General features: G+C 43.5%; 1 protein-coding gene across 1 annotated transcript in view; it reads right to left on the reverse strand.

Annotated features, from left to right (window-relative positions):
- The window catches only part of CACNA1B (calcium voltage-gated channel subunit alpha1 B), a 221,174-nt gene that overhangs the window by 95,069 nt on the left and 109,300 nt on the right, over nt 1-16,805 (reverse strand). The window contains exons 19-20 of the mRNA XM_003794791.2: nt 13,392-14,183; nt 12,222-12,439 (exon numbers count right to left, since the gene is read on the reverse strand). Coding sequence (XP_003794839.1) covers nt 12,222-12,439; nt 13,392-14,183 — 1,010 coding nt within the window. The remainder of the gene's footprint in view (nt 1-12,221; nt 12,440-13,391; nt 14,184-16,805) is intronic.

Genomic DNA, 16,805 nt, shown 5'->3' on the forward strand with positions numbered 1-16,805 from the left:
CCTTGTTTGGATCCTGATTCAAACAAACCATCTGTAAAATGTTATTTTTGAGATAACTGGTAAAGTTTAAACCTAGAATAGATTGGATAATACCAAGGAACCATTACCAATATGGTAAAGAATAATAATAAAATGGCTGGGTGCAGTGGCTCATTACTGAAATCTCCGCACTTTGGGAGGCCAACGCAGGAGGATCTCTTGAGCTCAGGATTTGGAGGCTGCAGTGAATTGTGACAACAACATTGCACTCCAGCCTGAGCAACATAGAGAGACCTCATCTCAGGAAAAAAAAAAAAAGAAAGAGCTACTGTGACTATGTTAAATCCTTAATTATTAGAGATGCTTACTGGCATATTTATGCCTAAAAATGATACAAGAAAAGCAAGAGAAAGTGTAAGTGAACAAGATTGGCAAAGCGTGGGCAGCTGCTGAGGGTAGGCGACAGAAGGCAGAAGTCACTTGCCCTTGCCTCCTCGTGTATTTCAACTTCCATAATAAATATGACTTTATTGAAGCAACCACAGAGAGAAGACACAGCCATACAAAGGAGAAACAATTCAGACTGACAACTGGCTTCTCAAAGGAAACAACAGAAGGCAGAAGATAGTGGAACAGTCTCAACATCCTGAGAGAAAATAACAAACTGGAATTCCATGTGAAGTAGAATTAATAATAGTGGCAAAGATCACTCAGGCAAGATGAGAGAACTTACCACCACTCAACCTAAACAAAGTTAGGAAAGATGTTCTTCAAGCAAAAGGGAAAAAGAAAGAAAGAAAAAAAAATCCAAATGTATGATCTGAAATAGAAGTGATGAAAGATGAGAGAGAATAATGAAATCAACAGCAAAAAGAAGGGAGAAAAAACCAACATGGAAAACCCTGTCAACTGGAAATTTAAAACCATACTTATAAATAATATATAAATCAAATAAGAAATCTTGGAAAAGATTTCTTTTCTATACTTGGAAAAAAGCCTTAAAACAAGAAACCAGTATTTCAAAGCTTATAATATGCAATTAAAATAATTCTCAAAGTGAAATCAGGCCAGGATTGTGTGGAGGAGAGCAGAGCCCAGCAGGGCCCTAGTGACCCGGGTTAGATGCGGGGAGGTGGACATTAATGGGGGGGGAATGTGGACATTAATAGGGGTGTGGACACTGACAGGGGGCTGGGAGGAGATGTAGACATTAACTGCTATTCACCCTAGAAGAGGGACTCCACCCTAAATTGAGAACTACCAAGAGCCATCTAGGAGCTGGTGGAGCCCAGCACTGGAACTAACTTGAGAGGAAGTGGCCTGGACAGCCCGGGGGCTAAGGCGGCAACCTCAACAAGCTTCTAGAGGAAAAAGAGAGACTCAGGGCCTGGGCATGGTGGCTCATGCTTGTAATCCTAGCACTCTGGGAGGCTGAGGCAGATGGATTGCCTAAGCTCAGGAGTTCAAGACCAGCCTGAGCAAGAGCAAGACCTGGTCTCTAAAAATAGCCAGGCATTGTGGTGGGCACTTGTAGTCCCAGCTACTGAGGAAGCTGAGGCAAGATCACTTGAGTCCAAGAGTCTGAGGTTGCTGTGAGCTATGATGCCATGGCACTCTACCCAGTATGACAAAGTGAGGCTGTCTCCAAAAAAATGGTAATAATAAAAGAAAAAAAAAAAAAACAAGAAAAAGAGAGGCTCAAAATGGAAAGGGGCGTTTGGTGGCAAGGTGATGAGATGTAAATGTATGTGGTCAAGGGCTATAGAGGTATGACCTAGTCAAACTAGGCAAACCTCTTTTCCCAATCCAAACAAATCAGATTTCACTGTACTAATAGGTGTCACTTCAGGCAGGCAGAGTAGTTCACACCTATACTTCTAGCACTTTGGGAGGCTGAGGCAAGGGGATGGCTTGAGCCTAGGAGTTGGAGGCTGGTGTGAGCTATGATGACATCTCTCTACCATCTAGGCAACAGAGCAAGACTCTACCCCCTCCCCAAAAAGAGGATCTTCTTGAACTAGAAAGCAAGAACGTTACCCAGACCTCTACCCTCCCCTCCACATAGTCACATGTAATTGCTGGTCCAGGAAAATTTACATAGTTTATCATTATCTGGAAAAGCTTCTATAAGAAGAAAGTAGAAAGGAAGGATAAAAACTTTGCAGCTAATAAAATTTTACAAAACACCCCCTGCAAAGTAGAGGAAAACTAACATAACTTTTCAACATGAATTAAATATAATTGAATAAGCAATGCTAATAGGAAAGTTTACTACAAATCAGATTCAAAAGCTCAAAATAAAATGGAAAGACAACTAGAAGATGTGGGATGAGCACTAAAGAGAAATTAAATAAGACAAAATCACCTCAGAAAGAAAATTAAAGAGAAAGACAAGATTACCTCAGAAAGAACAAGGAGTCCAAGGGAGAACAGATATGACTGAAAAGTTTATCAACAGAAAAGGAAGATAGGTGTGAGATAAGCCAAGAGGATAATATGAAATGAGCTTTTTAAAGGATCAGAAATAAAGTCATAGACAAGACAGGCAACAGAGAGCCAATGTTTGCACACCTGGAATGTCTGAAATACAAAAATAATACAGTATAATAGAACCAATAATCTCAGAATTTTTTCCTGAAATAAAATAATACTTATCAATTGATTTTTGACAAAAGTGCCAAAAGTAATACAATGGGAAAACGATAATCCTTTCAAAAAATGGTAATGGAATGATTGGACATCCATTAAAGGAGGAATAAAAGCTTTCAATCCTTATCTCACATTACATATAAATATTAACTCAAGACTTCAGCTTCTGAAGAGAACAGAAGTACTGCCTTATCCACTCTGCTAAGCACAGCAAATACAGTCATCCCCATTTACTCGTGGGGACTACATTCCAAGACCCCCAGTGCATGACCAAAATCTTGGATAGTAATGAACCCTCAAAATACTGTTTTATTCTATATATACATATATACAATAAATTTTAACTTATAAATTAGGCATAGTAGGAGGTTAACAACAATTTATAATAAAATCATAACAATATCCTGCAATAAAAACTATGCAAATGTGGTCTCTGTCAAAATATCTCACTGTACTATATTCATCCTTCTTATGACGACGTAAGATGATAAAATGCCTATGAAATGGGATCAAGGGAGGTGAATCATAGGCATTGTGATATAAATGGAAAATTCCAGAAATAAACAATTTACGAGTTTTACACTGCCTGCTGTTCTAAGTAGTGTGATGAAATGTCATGCCATCCTACTTCTTTCTGCACCAGTCGCCTCTAGTCATTAGCCATCGTGTAAGCTGAGATGGTGTAATAGTGTTTGTGCTCAAGTAACCCTTATTTTACTTAATAATGGCCATTTTCAGATTGCAGTGGACCTCGGGTAACTGAAACCTAGGAAAGTGAACCCTTGGGCAAGGGTGCTACTCTATATAAGATTCTTGGATATCACATACAAGGCAAATATGAGAACATTCTGAAAGGTGGAAAGAAGGCAGCAGGTTGGCTAGGGACCTTGGGACCTGAGAAACAATGCAACAGTTTTTCTACAAAAAGTTTTTCTTTTTGTAGTTTTCTTTAATGCCCCATACACCCTCAACTTGGGCCAAAGAAGCTGGCGACTCAGAAATGCCAACAGGCACAAATTTGTAAAAGTCAAAAAAAAATCAGCTCTCCTTAGTGAACGGACTAGGAAAGGGAAGGCTAGCAAAACAGAGAACTCACAGCCAAGCTCCACAGGGATACTGCAACCTCCACTTACCTCAACAGAGACTGTGCAGAGCCTAGAATTCCACCCTCACCATTTGTAATGAGGTGGTCTCAGGAAAGCCAAGTCTCTGGTCTCCAAGGGAGTAGGGACTTCCATTCCTGCCCCGTGATAGCAAGACCTTGACCTGCACAATGCCAGAGGGCCTTGTGGGGAGCACTCAGTATTAATGACCCATCCTCTCCCCTACTCAGGACAGCACATCCTAGTGGAGAACCCGCACCCTCCCCACTACCTGGAGGGAATAAGGTCAACCCTGCTATGTGAGTGGCAGCCACATGGGTGGCAGTAACAAGGCACATCTACCTCTCACAGTCCAGCTGGGAGAGTGGCATCCTGGGGGAGCCCAGTGGTAACAAAGACCCCCCTACCACCCAGTATTGATGGAGATCAAATTCACCCACCCCTTCTAGCAATACTAGGGCAACTCCCAGCACTGCCCTTGCTGCAGTGGAAGCACAGCAGACCAGCTAAAGCAGGAGATCTAAATAAGACTCAGAGACTTACAACATAATACCAAAGTGTCCAGGTTTCAATCAAAATTCACTCATCAGACCAAGAACCAAGAAAATCTCAACTTAAATGAGAAAGATACTCACAAGACACCAAGGTGATATAAATGTTAAAATTAACTGACAAAAGATTTTTAAAGCAGCCATCATAAAAATGCTTAACAGATAATTAAAAATAAATGAAAAACACTTAAAACAAATGAAAAACAGAAAATCTCAGCAAAGAAACAGAAGATATAAAGAACCAAATGGAAACTTTGGAACAGAAAAACACAATAACTGAAATTAAAAACTCAACAGATGGGCTCAACAGAAGAATGGAGGGCACAGAGGAAAGAATCAGTGAACTAGAAGATAGAACAATAGAAATTATCCAATATGAACAACAGAGAGAAAATAGACTGAAAAAAGTGAATAGAGCTCAGGGGCCTGTATTCATCTTTTCTATAACAAAAGATCTAACATTCACTTCATCAGAGTCCTTGAACAAAAAGAGAAAGGGGCAAAGATGAAGAAGTATTCAAAGATATAAAGGATGAAAACTTTCCATATTTGGCAAAAGACATAAACTTACAGATTCAAGAAGTTGAATGAACCCCAAACAGGATAAACTTAAAGAAACTCACGCCAAAACACATCATAATCAAATTCTGAAATACAAAGACAAAGAAAAAAACCTTGAAAAAGCAGTGAGAGAGAAACAACATCTTACCTATAGGAAGAAAACAATTCGAATGACAGTGGATTTCTCATCAGAAACCATGGAGGTCAGAAGGAAGAGGCACACGTTTTTTCAAGTGCTGAAAAAAAAAGAACTGTCAACCCAGAATTCTATACCCAGTGAAAATATCCTTCAGGAATGAAGGGAAAATCAAGATATTCTCAGATGAAGGAAAACTAAGAGAATCTGTAACCTGCAGACCTACCCTAAAAGAATGTCTAAAAGAAAGTCCTCTAAATAGAAAATAAATTATGAAAGAAGATATATTGGAATATCAGAAAGGAATAAAGAATAATAGGAGTAAAAATATGGATATGGGTAAATACAACATACTTTTCTTCTCTTGAGTTTTATAATTATGAGTTATGTTTGACAACTGAAGCAAAAATTATAACATACTCTGATGTGGTTCTCAATGTATACAGAGGAAAAATTTAAGACATTTATATTATAAATGGGGGCAGAAAAGAGATGTAAAGAGAGGTAAAGTTTTTATTTCACATGAACTGGGAAAATGACAACACCACTGTGTAGGGTAAACTATGTATATAAAATGTAACACCTAGGGCAACAACTAGAAAAACCTATAAGAGAGATACACTCAAAAATACTATAGATAAATTAAAATAGAACTGTAAAATATGCTCAAGTAACCCACATGAAAAGAAGTAAAAGAAACTAGAGAAATGAAAAACAGAGAAAACAAATGGAAAACAAGAATTAAAATAGCAGACATAAGCTCTAATATATCAATAATTACATTAAATGTAAACAGTAGTTGGGCACAGTGGCAGGCACCTATAATCTCAGCTACTTGGGAGGCTGAAGCAGGAGGATCACTTGAGGCCAGGAGTCTGTGACTAGCCTGGGTTATATAGTAAGACCCTATTTCTAAAAGGAAGGAAAAAAAAAAAAATAAGCAGGGCATGGTGGTATGCTCCCGCAGTCCCAGGTACTCTGGACGCTGAGGTGGGAAGATCGCCTGAGCCTAGAAGTTTGAAGCTACAGTGAGCAGTGTTCACTACTCCAACCTAGGCAACACAGTGAGGCCCTATTACTGAAGTAAATAAACAAACAAATAATATATAAATGGTCTAAAGGTGTGAAATAAAAGATGGAAGTGACAGAGTGTATTAAAAACACGATCTACTATCCTATCTATAAGAAACTCACTTCTGGGCAGCGCCTGTAGCTCAATGGGTAGGGTGCCGGCCACATGCACCCAGGCTGACAGGTTTGAACCCAACCTGGGACAGCTAAACGACAATGACAACTGCAACAAAGGAAAAAAAAAAGAAAGAAAAGAAACTTCAAATATATCTCAATAGCTAGGTTGAAATTAAGTTTAAAAACAGACATACCATGCAAACATTAATTGAAAGAATATTTGTATCAGACAGACTTCAGATCAAAGAAAACTACAAGGTACAGAGAAAGATATTAAACAATGATTAAAGGGCTGATCCACTAAGAAGAGACAGAAACCTTAAATGTGTATGCACCCAACAGCAGGACTGTAAATACATGAAACAAAACTTAAGGGAAATAGATAAAACCACCTTTATAGCTGGAGACCTGAACCCCCACCCCTTCACAAAAAGCTGATAGATCAAGACAGGAAGTGAGCAGACAGAGATACCAGTAACACCACCAGCCAAGAGCACCTCACTGTCACTGCGTCCAGCTAATGTGGGACGCACACTCTTTCCAAACATTCACAGAATACAGATCAAGACACGCCCTAAGCCATGAAACAGACCTTAACAAACTAAAAGAAATAAAATAATAACGAATGTGTTCACTGACCACAAACTAATCATCAAACTAACAAAAAAACAGGAAAATTCCCCAAATGCTTAGAAACCAAACAACATACTTCTAAATAATCCAAGAGTCAAAAAGAAGTCCCAAGTGAAATTTTTTAAGTAGAAGTGAACAATAGTGAAAATATGTAATATGAAAACCTGTGGGACGCAGTTAAACCAGTGCCAAGAGGGAAACTCACAAAACTAAATGTTTGCAAGTTTCTTAAGCTCCCACCTTAAGAAACTAAAAAGGAGTTTTAAGCCTAAAGCAAACAGAAAGGAGAGCAGTAAGGAAAAGAAATCAAAAGAAACTTAAAAACAGAAAAACAGTAGAGGAAATGTGGTTCTTTGAAAAGATCAATAAAATTAACAAAATTCTAGCAAGTCTGACAAAGATAAAAGAGAAAAGGCAACAAATTGCCAATATCAGAAGTAAGCAGCAGCTGCCACTACAAATCATGCTGATTTCAAAAGGACAGTAACAAAATACTACAAACTGTACACATAAATTAGATAAATTAAATGGACCAATTCCTCAAAAAGCACAAATTACTGGGCACAACTCACCCAACAGCCCTATCTATATCTATTAAGAAAAGTGAATTTGTAACTTAAAACTTTCAAAAAAGAAATGTTTCACTGGCAAATTCTACCAAACATTCAAAGAAGAATTAACATGAGTTCAACAGCATCTCCTCCAAAAAACAGAAGGAACAATTCCATTCAACTCAGAACATTTTAGGAATCCAATATTACTCTGATTCCAAAATCAGACAAAGACAATTCAAACTATTTTATAAATCTAGTACTACTCTGATACTAAAACCAGACAAAGACAGCCTAAAAAAGGAAATTACAGACCAATATCCATCATGAATATAGCAGCAAAACTCCTAACAAACTATTAGCAAATAGAATTCAGCAATATACAGGAAAAATTATACACAAATAACCAGTAGGGCTTATCCCAGGGTTCAGGCTTGTTTGATATTTGAACACCAATCAATATAAACTACCTTACAGAAAAAAAATGCTGTATCAAATGTATAAGAAACTGTCAAAAAAAAAAAAAAACAGGAATAAAGAGGAACTTCCTCTAGTTGGTAAAAAAACACCTACAAAAACAACACCCAAAAACTTAGGTGGGAAACTGAGTGCCCCCTAAGGCAGGACATTACTCCCCACAGCCTCCCCAGACACGTGCCAAGGAAGGGAGGGGAACAAAGGCACATATGGAAAAGGACAAAACTAAAATTTCATTTGCAGGTGACCTTATCATCACATACAAAATCCCAAAGAATCCACAAACACATACCTAAAGCAAATACATGCCGAAATTACTTCTAAAACTTTACTTTTAAAGTTTGATAAAAGAAGCCAAATCAGAATCTGTAACATACAATTAAATTAGTAATTATTTATTAGTAATAAAATTAAACTAAATAAAATATCCAACTCAAGAAACTAGAAAACTAACAACAAAGTAAAACAACAGAAAGCTAGAGGGAAGTAATAATAACAATAAAGGGAAGTAATGATTTTAACAACAAGACCACAGTGATACTAATAAAAGGCTTTCTTTTTATGAAAAAAATATAAATGAATAGTTCACTTTTTTAAAAAAAGGAAAACACAAAGGATAAAAATGATGAGGGAGAAAACACACTGAAACAGAGGGAAACTAAAAACAAAACTGTAGCCACTCATACTTCTATGTAAATAAACTGAGAAACCTAGATCAAATCAATGCTTTTTAAGAAAAATGTAATTTAACAAAGTCATCTCAGGAGACAATAATCTTTAAACAGACTAACATCCATATAGAAATAAATAAATTATCAAAGTACTGCTCTATAATAAAAGACCAAACATCAGTGATTTCACAAGGGAATTCTACCAAATATCTAAAACCCAAATAATTCCAATGCTGCTTGAACTACTCCAGAGCACAGGAAAAAAACATCCTACTTCTTTTTATGAGCCAAGAACATAAACATCTCACAGACTATCTCCTCAGGTGAGGTTTCCCAGTAGACTGCCTTCAAGTTTTATAATGTTCCTACTTCAGGAAAACACATACAGTATATAGCTCTCATTATAGCTCCAAATTTCAAAGCATATAAATCTCTTTTGCAATGATGGACTTTTTGGCTAATGCTTATGTAGGAAAAATGTACACAACCTCAAAACTCAATACAATGTTTTTAACAAAATAATGTGGGAAAAAATCCTCAGGCAAAATTCCAAATTGTTGGCAGATTATCAGAATCATGTGTGGATGCTTTTGAAAAGCATAAGTTTGAATAAAGGAGGTGTCCAAGCAATGGTTTATTAATAGGTATTTTAACTAGGGGTCAGGAAAAAATATGCTAAACATGTTATGTCCTAATATGATAGTTTGTTACTTTTCATTCTTTAACAGTGCTTTGATTATAATTTACATTGGGGATTTTTAGTTAACATATAACCCCTTATAATTTTTTACCATTTTAAATTATGGAAATGAGACTCCTATTCAGAACATTTGATTTTTAGGAATGGAGCAGTGAAGTTAAGCAAGAGATAACTATATGGGATTGATTTCTAAACATTATGATGTTTGAATGTAATATAAGAAAGCTAAAGAACATATCTCACTTAAAAATATCAACCCAAAATCCTACATAAAATATTAAATGGAATCCAACAGCACACTAAAAATAAACATGATATAAATAAACCAAATTGAGTTTATTCTATGATTGTAAAGATAGTTTTGTTTATTACTATAAACCTCCATATTTTAAGATAGAAAAGACATGATCTCTATGGATGTTGAAAGGGCCTTCAACAAAATTCAACATCTACTCCAGATAAAAACACTTACTGAACTAGGAATTAATGGTTACCATAACATGATTTTACATACACATACACACTCTTCAGGCCCCAAACCAAAATCTCACTTAATGTAGACAGAAATAGCACAAGAGAACCCACTAAAACTCCATTGTTATCTGACAGTAAAATAGACCAAAAAATAATGAGAGACCTGAGACTCAGAAAGGAAGAGTTAGAACTGTATTTGCAGATTTCTTTTGATAATAGTTGGAGAAAACAAAGAGAATCAACACTAAACTAATAATTGTGAAGATTCAGCAGGATACAGAATTATCATATAAATATCATATAAAAAGCCTGGATTTCTGCTTCTAGCAGACATAATAACAGAGACCAGATTAAACCACACTCCTCAACATTAACAACCAAATACCACACATCATGAGAATGAAAACGCAGGTCACAAACTAGGAAAATATCCTTCAAAAACACATATATGCTAAAAGATTTGCATCCAAAACATACAAAAAACTCTTAAAACTCAACAATTAGAGAATAAACAACCAAATAAAAATTGGACAAAAGATCTGAATAGGAACCTCATCAAAGAGGATCATAACAGGTGGCAAGCATATGAAAAGAGTGTGTATGTGTATGCACATATGTTAGCATGCAATCTCACATTAAACAAGATACCACTACATGTCTAATTAGAACAGCTGAAACCCAAAACACTGACACTCAGTGTTGGTGAGGATACAGAGTGACGGGAAATCTTATTTATCACTGGTAAGAATGCAAAATGATGCAGACACTTCAGAGAAAGTCTGGCAGTTTCTTATAAGAGAAATATAGTTTTACCATACAACCCAACAGCCATATACTTAGGGATTTATATATGTAAGCTGAAAACTTATGTCCACAAATAAACTTGAACATAAATGTTTATAGCAGTTTTATTCATAATAGCTGAAAACTAGAAGCAATCAAGATGTCCTTCAATAGATAAATGAGTATACAAACTATGGTACATCCAGACATTGAAATATTAATTCAGTGCTTAAAAAAAAAAGCTATTAAGCCACAAAAAGACATAGAGGAATAAGCATATTGGCAAGTGAAGGAAGCCCATCTGAAAAGGCTGCATACTATTTGATTCCAACTCTATGACATTCTGGAAAGGCAAAAATATGGAGACAGTAAAAGATCAGTGGTTGCCAGCAAGGGTGGTGGAAAGGAAATGGGGAAAGTGGGCAAGGGTCACATCTGGATTCCTGTGGATAAAAGCCAGGTGGAGACCAGGGTTGGCCCTCAAGCTAACCCAGAGAGAATCAGAGGAGGCAGCAGGAAAGACAAAGACTCTCTTGTGCCGAAAGGAAGTAACCCAGACAATGGATTAAGAATGCAAACAGAAAGAGAATATGGAGCAGCTAGAGCCTGCGGCCTTCCTCGGTTATGCCTAGGATCATGCACTGGTCCACAGGCCCAGGTGAGAGCCCCTGAGTAAGAGACAGCAGGCACATGTGTTTTGGTGTGCAGGTGCATCTGCAAATGTGTGTGCGTATAGAGGCAGCTGACTGGGTTTATCCCACCCACCTGAGACCTAAATGCTTCATCCAGCACTCCGTGTGAATCCTGCTACTATAGCCTCTCTCCTACCCCTTTGGAATGTGTCCTTTGTACTTAGAGGGGACAGCTCCTCTTGGATGCTCATGAAATAACCATGTCACATGTCCACTGTGTGAGCAGCTGTGATTGTTAGCTTCAGGTCTCTGCCTACTACATTGACTTGAAGACAGAAAAGGCTTTTTTTTTTTTTTAAATTGAAACAGAGTCTCAGTCTGTTGCCCAGGCTAGGATGCAGTGGTATCATTATAGCTCACAGCAACCTCAAACTCCTGGGTTCAAGAGATCCTGCCTCAGCCTCCCATCTATTTTTTAGTAGAGACACTCTTGCTCAGGATGGTCTCAAAATCCTGAGCTCAAGCGATCCTCCCACTTGAGCCTCCCAGAGTGCTGGGGTTGCAGATGTGAGCCATTGTGCAGGCCCAGAAAGGACGTCTCATTCACTTGTGCCCTCAGGGCACATGAGAGAGCAAGAAGAAAGACAGCAACCAAGCAAAGGCCTGAGAGAAACTTCAGGGCAGGGGCTGTACCTGCATGTGAACAGAAGGGACAAGGGCTACTGAGAATCTTCTCACCCACCAGTTTTCAGCTCCAGGCAAGGCTACAGCCACTCTTTAGCAGCTTCTCTGCAACTAAAAAGAATTGTGACCACTTTGTGGTCTTATCTTCCTGACGAGACAGGCTCCCTCCTCCTGTGTTCCTGACACTCTAAAACAATGCCTGAAACTTAGCTGGCAACTTGCAAATATTTTTTGAGGGAAGGAGAATGGAGCTTAACCTCAGTTATTCTGGGGCACTAGAAGTCAAAGGGATAACAAGTGACAGATGCTGGCAGCAAAGGACTTTCTCTCTAGCTGGAGAACAATTCAGAGGCATTCTGTGTCCTCAACTAGAACCCAAGCAGGAGGCATAGGGATAGCTGGACCTGCACAAGGTGGACCCTGCCCTACTGGTATAGGGAGATACTCACTAGAAACCACCGTGGTCTCCCCAGGGGGGCCCGTCAGAGTCACTGGGATGTGCACTGTGGTGCTTGGGTCTGAGGGCTGACTGCTCATCCGAGTGACATTTCGCTGATTATCTGCATCCTCTGGTTGCTCCTCCACCTTCTGGAGACAGGTGCTAGGCAGTGTGTGCACAGGGCCCACACCCATTGTCCCACTGGCCTCCAGGTCACAGTGCAGCTCCCTGCAACCAAAAATGTACATCAGAATCTGGCACGGCTCCAAACTCCTATTCATTCTGCAAAACCCAGTTCCTTAAACCTCTCTCTAGACCAAGTACATTTCTGAATATCTCCTCTGCTACTCTGGCTTTTTTGCATTGTTTTTATCATCCTGTGTACATCTCTGTGTCTTTAGATTTGAAAGGTAGGGATGAGGCCTACACCTGTAAGCCCTGAGCACAGAGCCGGCACAGCTGGCATCACTATACTATAAGCAAAGTCTGTCCAGAAAGTATCCAGCCATGAAGTACAGGAACCATGGACCTGCCTAGCTAGATACTTTCTGGATTGCCCTCTTGCATGTGCAGCAGAATTGGGTACAGAGTGAAAATGTCTTGAGCAAGACCTCTTCCTAACCAGCCACCCACCACCAGGCGCCCCACTAGGCAGAAGGCTCAGCCCAGGAGCTCTGTACATACAAACAGCCTGGAGTTGGGCTAGTCGGTGCTGCAGATCCAGGTAAAATGTTCTGGCTGCCAGTCAGCAAGCCTGAGATATCTGGTGTCCGCTGGCAGGCTGCTGCGACCTCAGCTCTCCCTACAGGGAGCAGACCTGGCTACCTGAAGGGGGTGGGGTGGGGGGGTCTGTACTGGTACCCTAGCCTGCAAGCCTCCTCAGGCGCTCCTGTTTCTCCTTCCACAGTGGGCCCCCATTTTCTCTTCTTGATGGGCCACTTTGTTGTTTCAAAGTCAGTGTGTCCCAAACCAGTCTCAACAATTTCCCTCAGACCTTCTTGCCTTAAGTGTGCCTTCAAATAAAGGCAGATACGCCTAGCAAGCAGCCGCAAGCATCTTCCGAGTCACCCTGCAGGGCAGGAGTGCTCCCACCCCTGGCAGGATCTCCACCCCTAACCCCGTGGACCTCTCCCCCCAGCCCTGGGTCTCCCCCCCACCATCCCCCCAAACGCTCACTCACTTGGGCTGGTGATTCCGGAGCTCCTTCTCCTTGTCCACTTCAGCGACCTCGGCCTCTTTCTCAGGGGCCTCCTTCACGGCAGCGTCCTGCGCAGGAAGCACCTTGTGCCGTGTCCGGTGCCGCCGCGCTGGCTCCTCCCCACTCTCCGCTTCCCTGGGGCCGGCCCGGGGGCCACCCCGGTGTCGCGAGCGCCGCTCGCCCTTGGCCGTGGGTGCGGAGCCCTCCTTGCCCTGGTCACACGCGTGCCGGTGCGCGCGGTGGCGCCGGGGCTCCCTATCGGTCGCCTCCTCCAGGGAGCCGCGCCGGTGGTGGCGCCGGCCGCCCTCGGGGCCTGGACCCCGGCCACGCTCGCCCCGCGCCTCCGGAGGGCCCGCGGCTTCCTTGCTGTGGCTGCGGTGGGGCCGCACACGCTCATCACGGGCACTGGGCTCTCCGCTCTCCGCCCTCGGGGCGTCTGCTCTGTCTGGTTCCCCTGCAGCGGCCTTGTCCCTGTCGCGGTGCCGGTGGTGCCTGCGCGGCGGGTCGGCGCCCTCGGTGGCATCTGTGGCCTCGGGTCGGGCCTTGCCCCCTGGGGGTGCCCGTGGGCCATCCCGGCCTAGCTCCACCACCAGCGGCCGGTCCAGGTGCGTCTTCATGTCGGGCCGCAAGTGACGCGTGGTGGCGAAGCGCAGCCGCTCCTCAGGGTCCAGCTCGCTGTACAGCGCCTCGCAGCTGGCTCGCAGGTTCTGCAGCCTCAGCTGGCTGGCCCGCTGCTCCCACACCGAGCGTGCCTTGGCCGAGTTCTGCTGCCTGCTGCGGGAAGACAGGTGGTGAGCTCGGCCCTGCCGGCGCCCAGCCCACGTCTGTCGTGGGGAAGCCACAGATGGACACATAGCAATGGAGGGATGGCAGAGTGGGCGCAGGAAGAAGGGCGGGGGCAGGGCCTATAGTAACCCTCAAGACCTCTTGTAGTGGAAGCAGAAAGGATCACAGGGGAGGTGGGGGATGGAGTTCAGGGCCCTGCTCCCATGGCGTCCCTCGGGCTGCAGACTGTGACTGCACCCATATGTCAGGAGGACGATGAGGGGGTCCCCAAGAGTGGGCAGGGACTGGAGGTCAAGGAGTGCAGGGCGTTAGTAATGCTAGACTCCAGCAAGGCTTGGTAGAAAGGCTTCAGGGGCCAGTGGGCAGCTGGCCAGCAAGGCAAGACCAGGCTCTGGAGAGAAGGGCCTCACAGAAATGGGCAGGACTGAGGGAGAGATGGGAGTCAGGCACCTCCCTGGGGAGCTGCCTCTGCTCCAGTGAAGGAGCTAGACACATGGCTACCTCTCCTCAGGAGCAAAGCTTCCAGCCAGGAGAAAGAGTCTCTGCAAGGGATCAGGGAAAGAGGGTGACGCTGACGCAGAGCCAATGAGAACAGAGTGGGCATCTGGTCTCCCAGGGGTGACCAGAGCCCTACTCCCCAAGGTGTCAGCCCCAGCCAGGCAAATGACACTTGGCTGCATACCCAGGAGCCCAGAAGTCATGTCTGGGGTCAGCGACAGCCCCTCTGTTGTCACCATGTCCTCCTCTCTCTTGGCTCCAAGGACAGCCCTTCCCTCCACCAGGGGCAGAGCCAGAACACAGCCCTCAGTGTCCACCAGCATTAGAGGTGGTTGGTGGTCCAGACTCAACCCTCAGTGCATTGGCTACCAAAGGCTTTGATCCATCCTCAGCCTTATAGGCCCAGACACTTGCCCTGTTCACATGTCACGCATGGGACTCCACAACCCAGGGTACGTGGGAAGCCCTTTGCATTATGGGCTCTTTGATGAATAAAACCACCAAAGTAGGTGATTCCAGCCCTACCTTTGCCAACCAAAAACCTCATCTGGGCCCAGAGTCTGATAATTCAGCCTCTGGAGGCTTCTGGATGGTCTTGGTAGTGGCGGTAGCACCACCAATGCTCATGGCCATGGCATCTATTTCTTTAAAATAGCCACACAGTACTCTGTGCTTAGTGCCCACTTCCTTCAGCCATTACAACCCCCCAAGAATCAGGTGCTACCCTTGACCCATTTCACTGAAGATACTGAGTCTAGAGGACATGACTTGCTGAGGGTCCCACAGTGAGTTGCTGAGGGATCCAGGATCAGACACATGCAAGGGTAAAGGGCCGAAAGCATCAAAAGGAGATGTAAGTCCTCCTGACAACACCTGCTCTAACAGCACAGGTGTGGGTACAGCCTGCATAGGCCCAAGCTGGCCACCAGCTCTAGGTCCTGAGCTGCTGAGCACAACTCTGACCTGCAGACACAGATGGCCAGGCATGGGGAAAGCCCAGTTCCAGCCCATCCAAGGTAGCTGACAAGAAGTTCTGTCCCTTTGCAGAAGTCCAGGCTTCAGTGTGGTAAGCAGTTCCCAGGGGTTACAAGTATGAAAGCAAAAGCTCAGGCAGGGGCCCAGCAGGACTGCCCACGGGGCCCACCTCCAACTCACAGCTTCAGCTGCTGCCTGAGGCCTTCACCTATGCCCCAGTGTGGAGGCTGTGCTGCCCCTCTCCCATGGGTGCCCTGAGACAGGCCCACAGAGGACTCACCTGCCCCCAGGGGGACTCAAGTCTCAATAACACTGAACATGTAAAATGAAAGACAGACATGAGGGGCAGTCAGCAGGCCCAGGAGCCCTGTGAGGGCTGATGGTAGGTCATCACCTTAAGCCTCTCAATCAGTCCAGCGCCCGAAATGGGCCTGCACTCTAAGCCATTTGGTCAGCAGGGGTTTAGCCTGTTCAGATGAAGCCACCATCTTGGTGACCAGCATCACAGTCGTCTGTCAGAAAAGACAGGCAATGAAGACGAGGGACACACAGCAGCTAGGCACTCAGGTCTGTGTGTGCAGGTGGGGATGGGTTCCAGATCACACAACTCTGCCCTGCACTGGCCCTCAGATGTGGTTATTTCTCTCCTAGGAACAACCTGAAATACCCAGATAGGCCAAGCTGTCTCTGGACTAAAGGATGCTACTGGGCTGGCAGGCCTCACTCATGACTACTCAGCGCAAGACACTGAGCAGCCTGTGCAAGGGCCACTGCCCACCCACTTTGGCCCCAGTGCAGCTCTGCCCAGCCTGCTACTTCTGGATCTATCTGCCACTCTGGGCCCTGCTGCCACAGAGAATATCTGCATCTGCTTGTAACTCATCCAGTACCCCTGGGTTCCTCTCTGGATGTGTACCCAGTTTCTCCTTGCTGGTATCTGAGTTAGCCTGCACTTACCCTGGTCGATGTCTCTGCCTTTGCTCTGCTTACCACATAAACCGCACTCACATATAGGCAAAGTCCTTATTTAAAAGGGCTGTTTTAAGAATCACACAAAGGACTAGCTCCCATAATGGCCCTAGCTTGTAGGCACAACCCAGCTGTTCCTAGGAGGACAGCTCAGCCATACTCACTCCA

This window comes from Otolemur garnettii, unplaced genomic scaffold (assembly GCF_000181295.1).
Source record: "Otolemur garnettii isolate 467f Iridium unplaced genomic scaffold, OtoGar3 scaffold00087, whole genome shotgun sequence".
NCBI classification, from domain to species: Eukaryota; Metazoa; Chordata; class Mammalia; order Primates; family Galagidae; genus Otolemur; species Otolemur garnettii.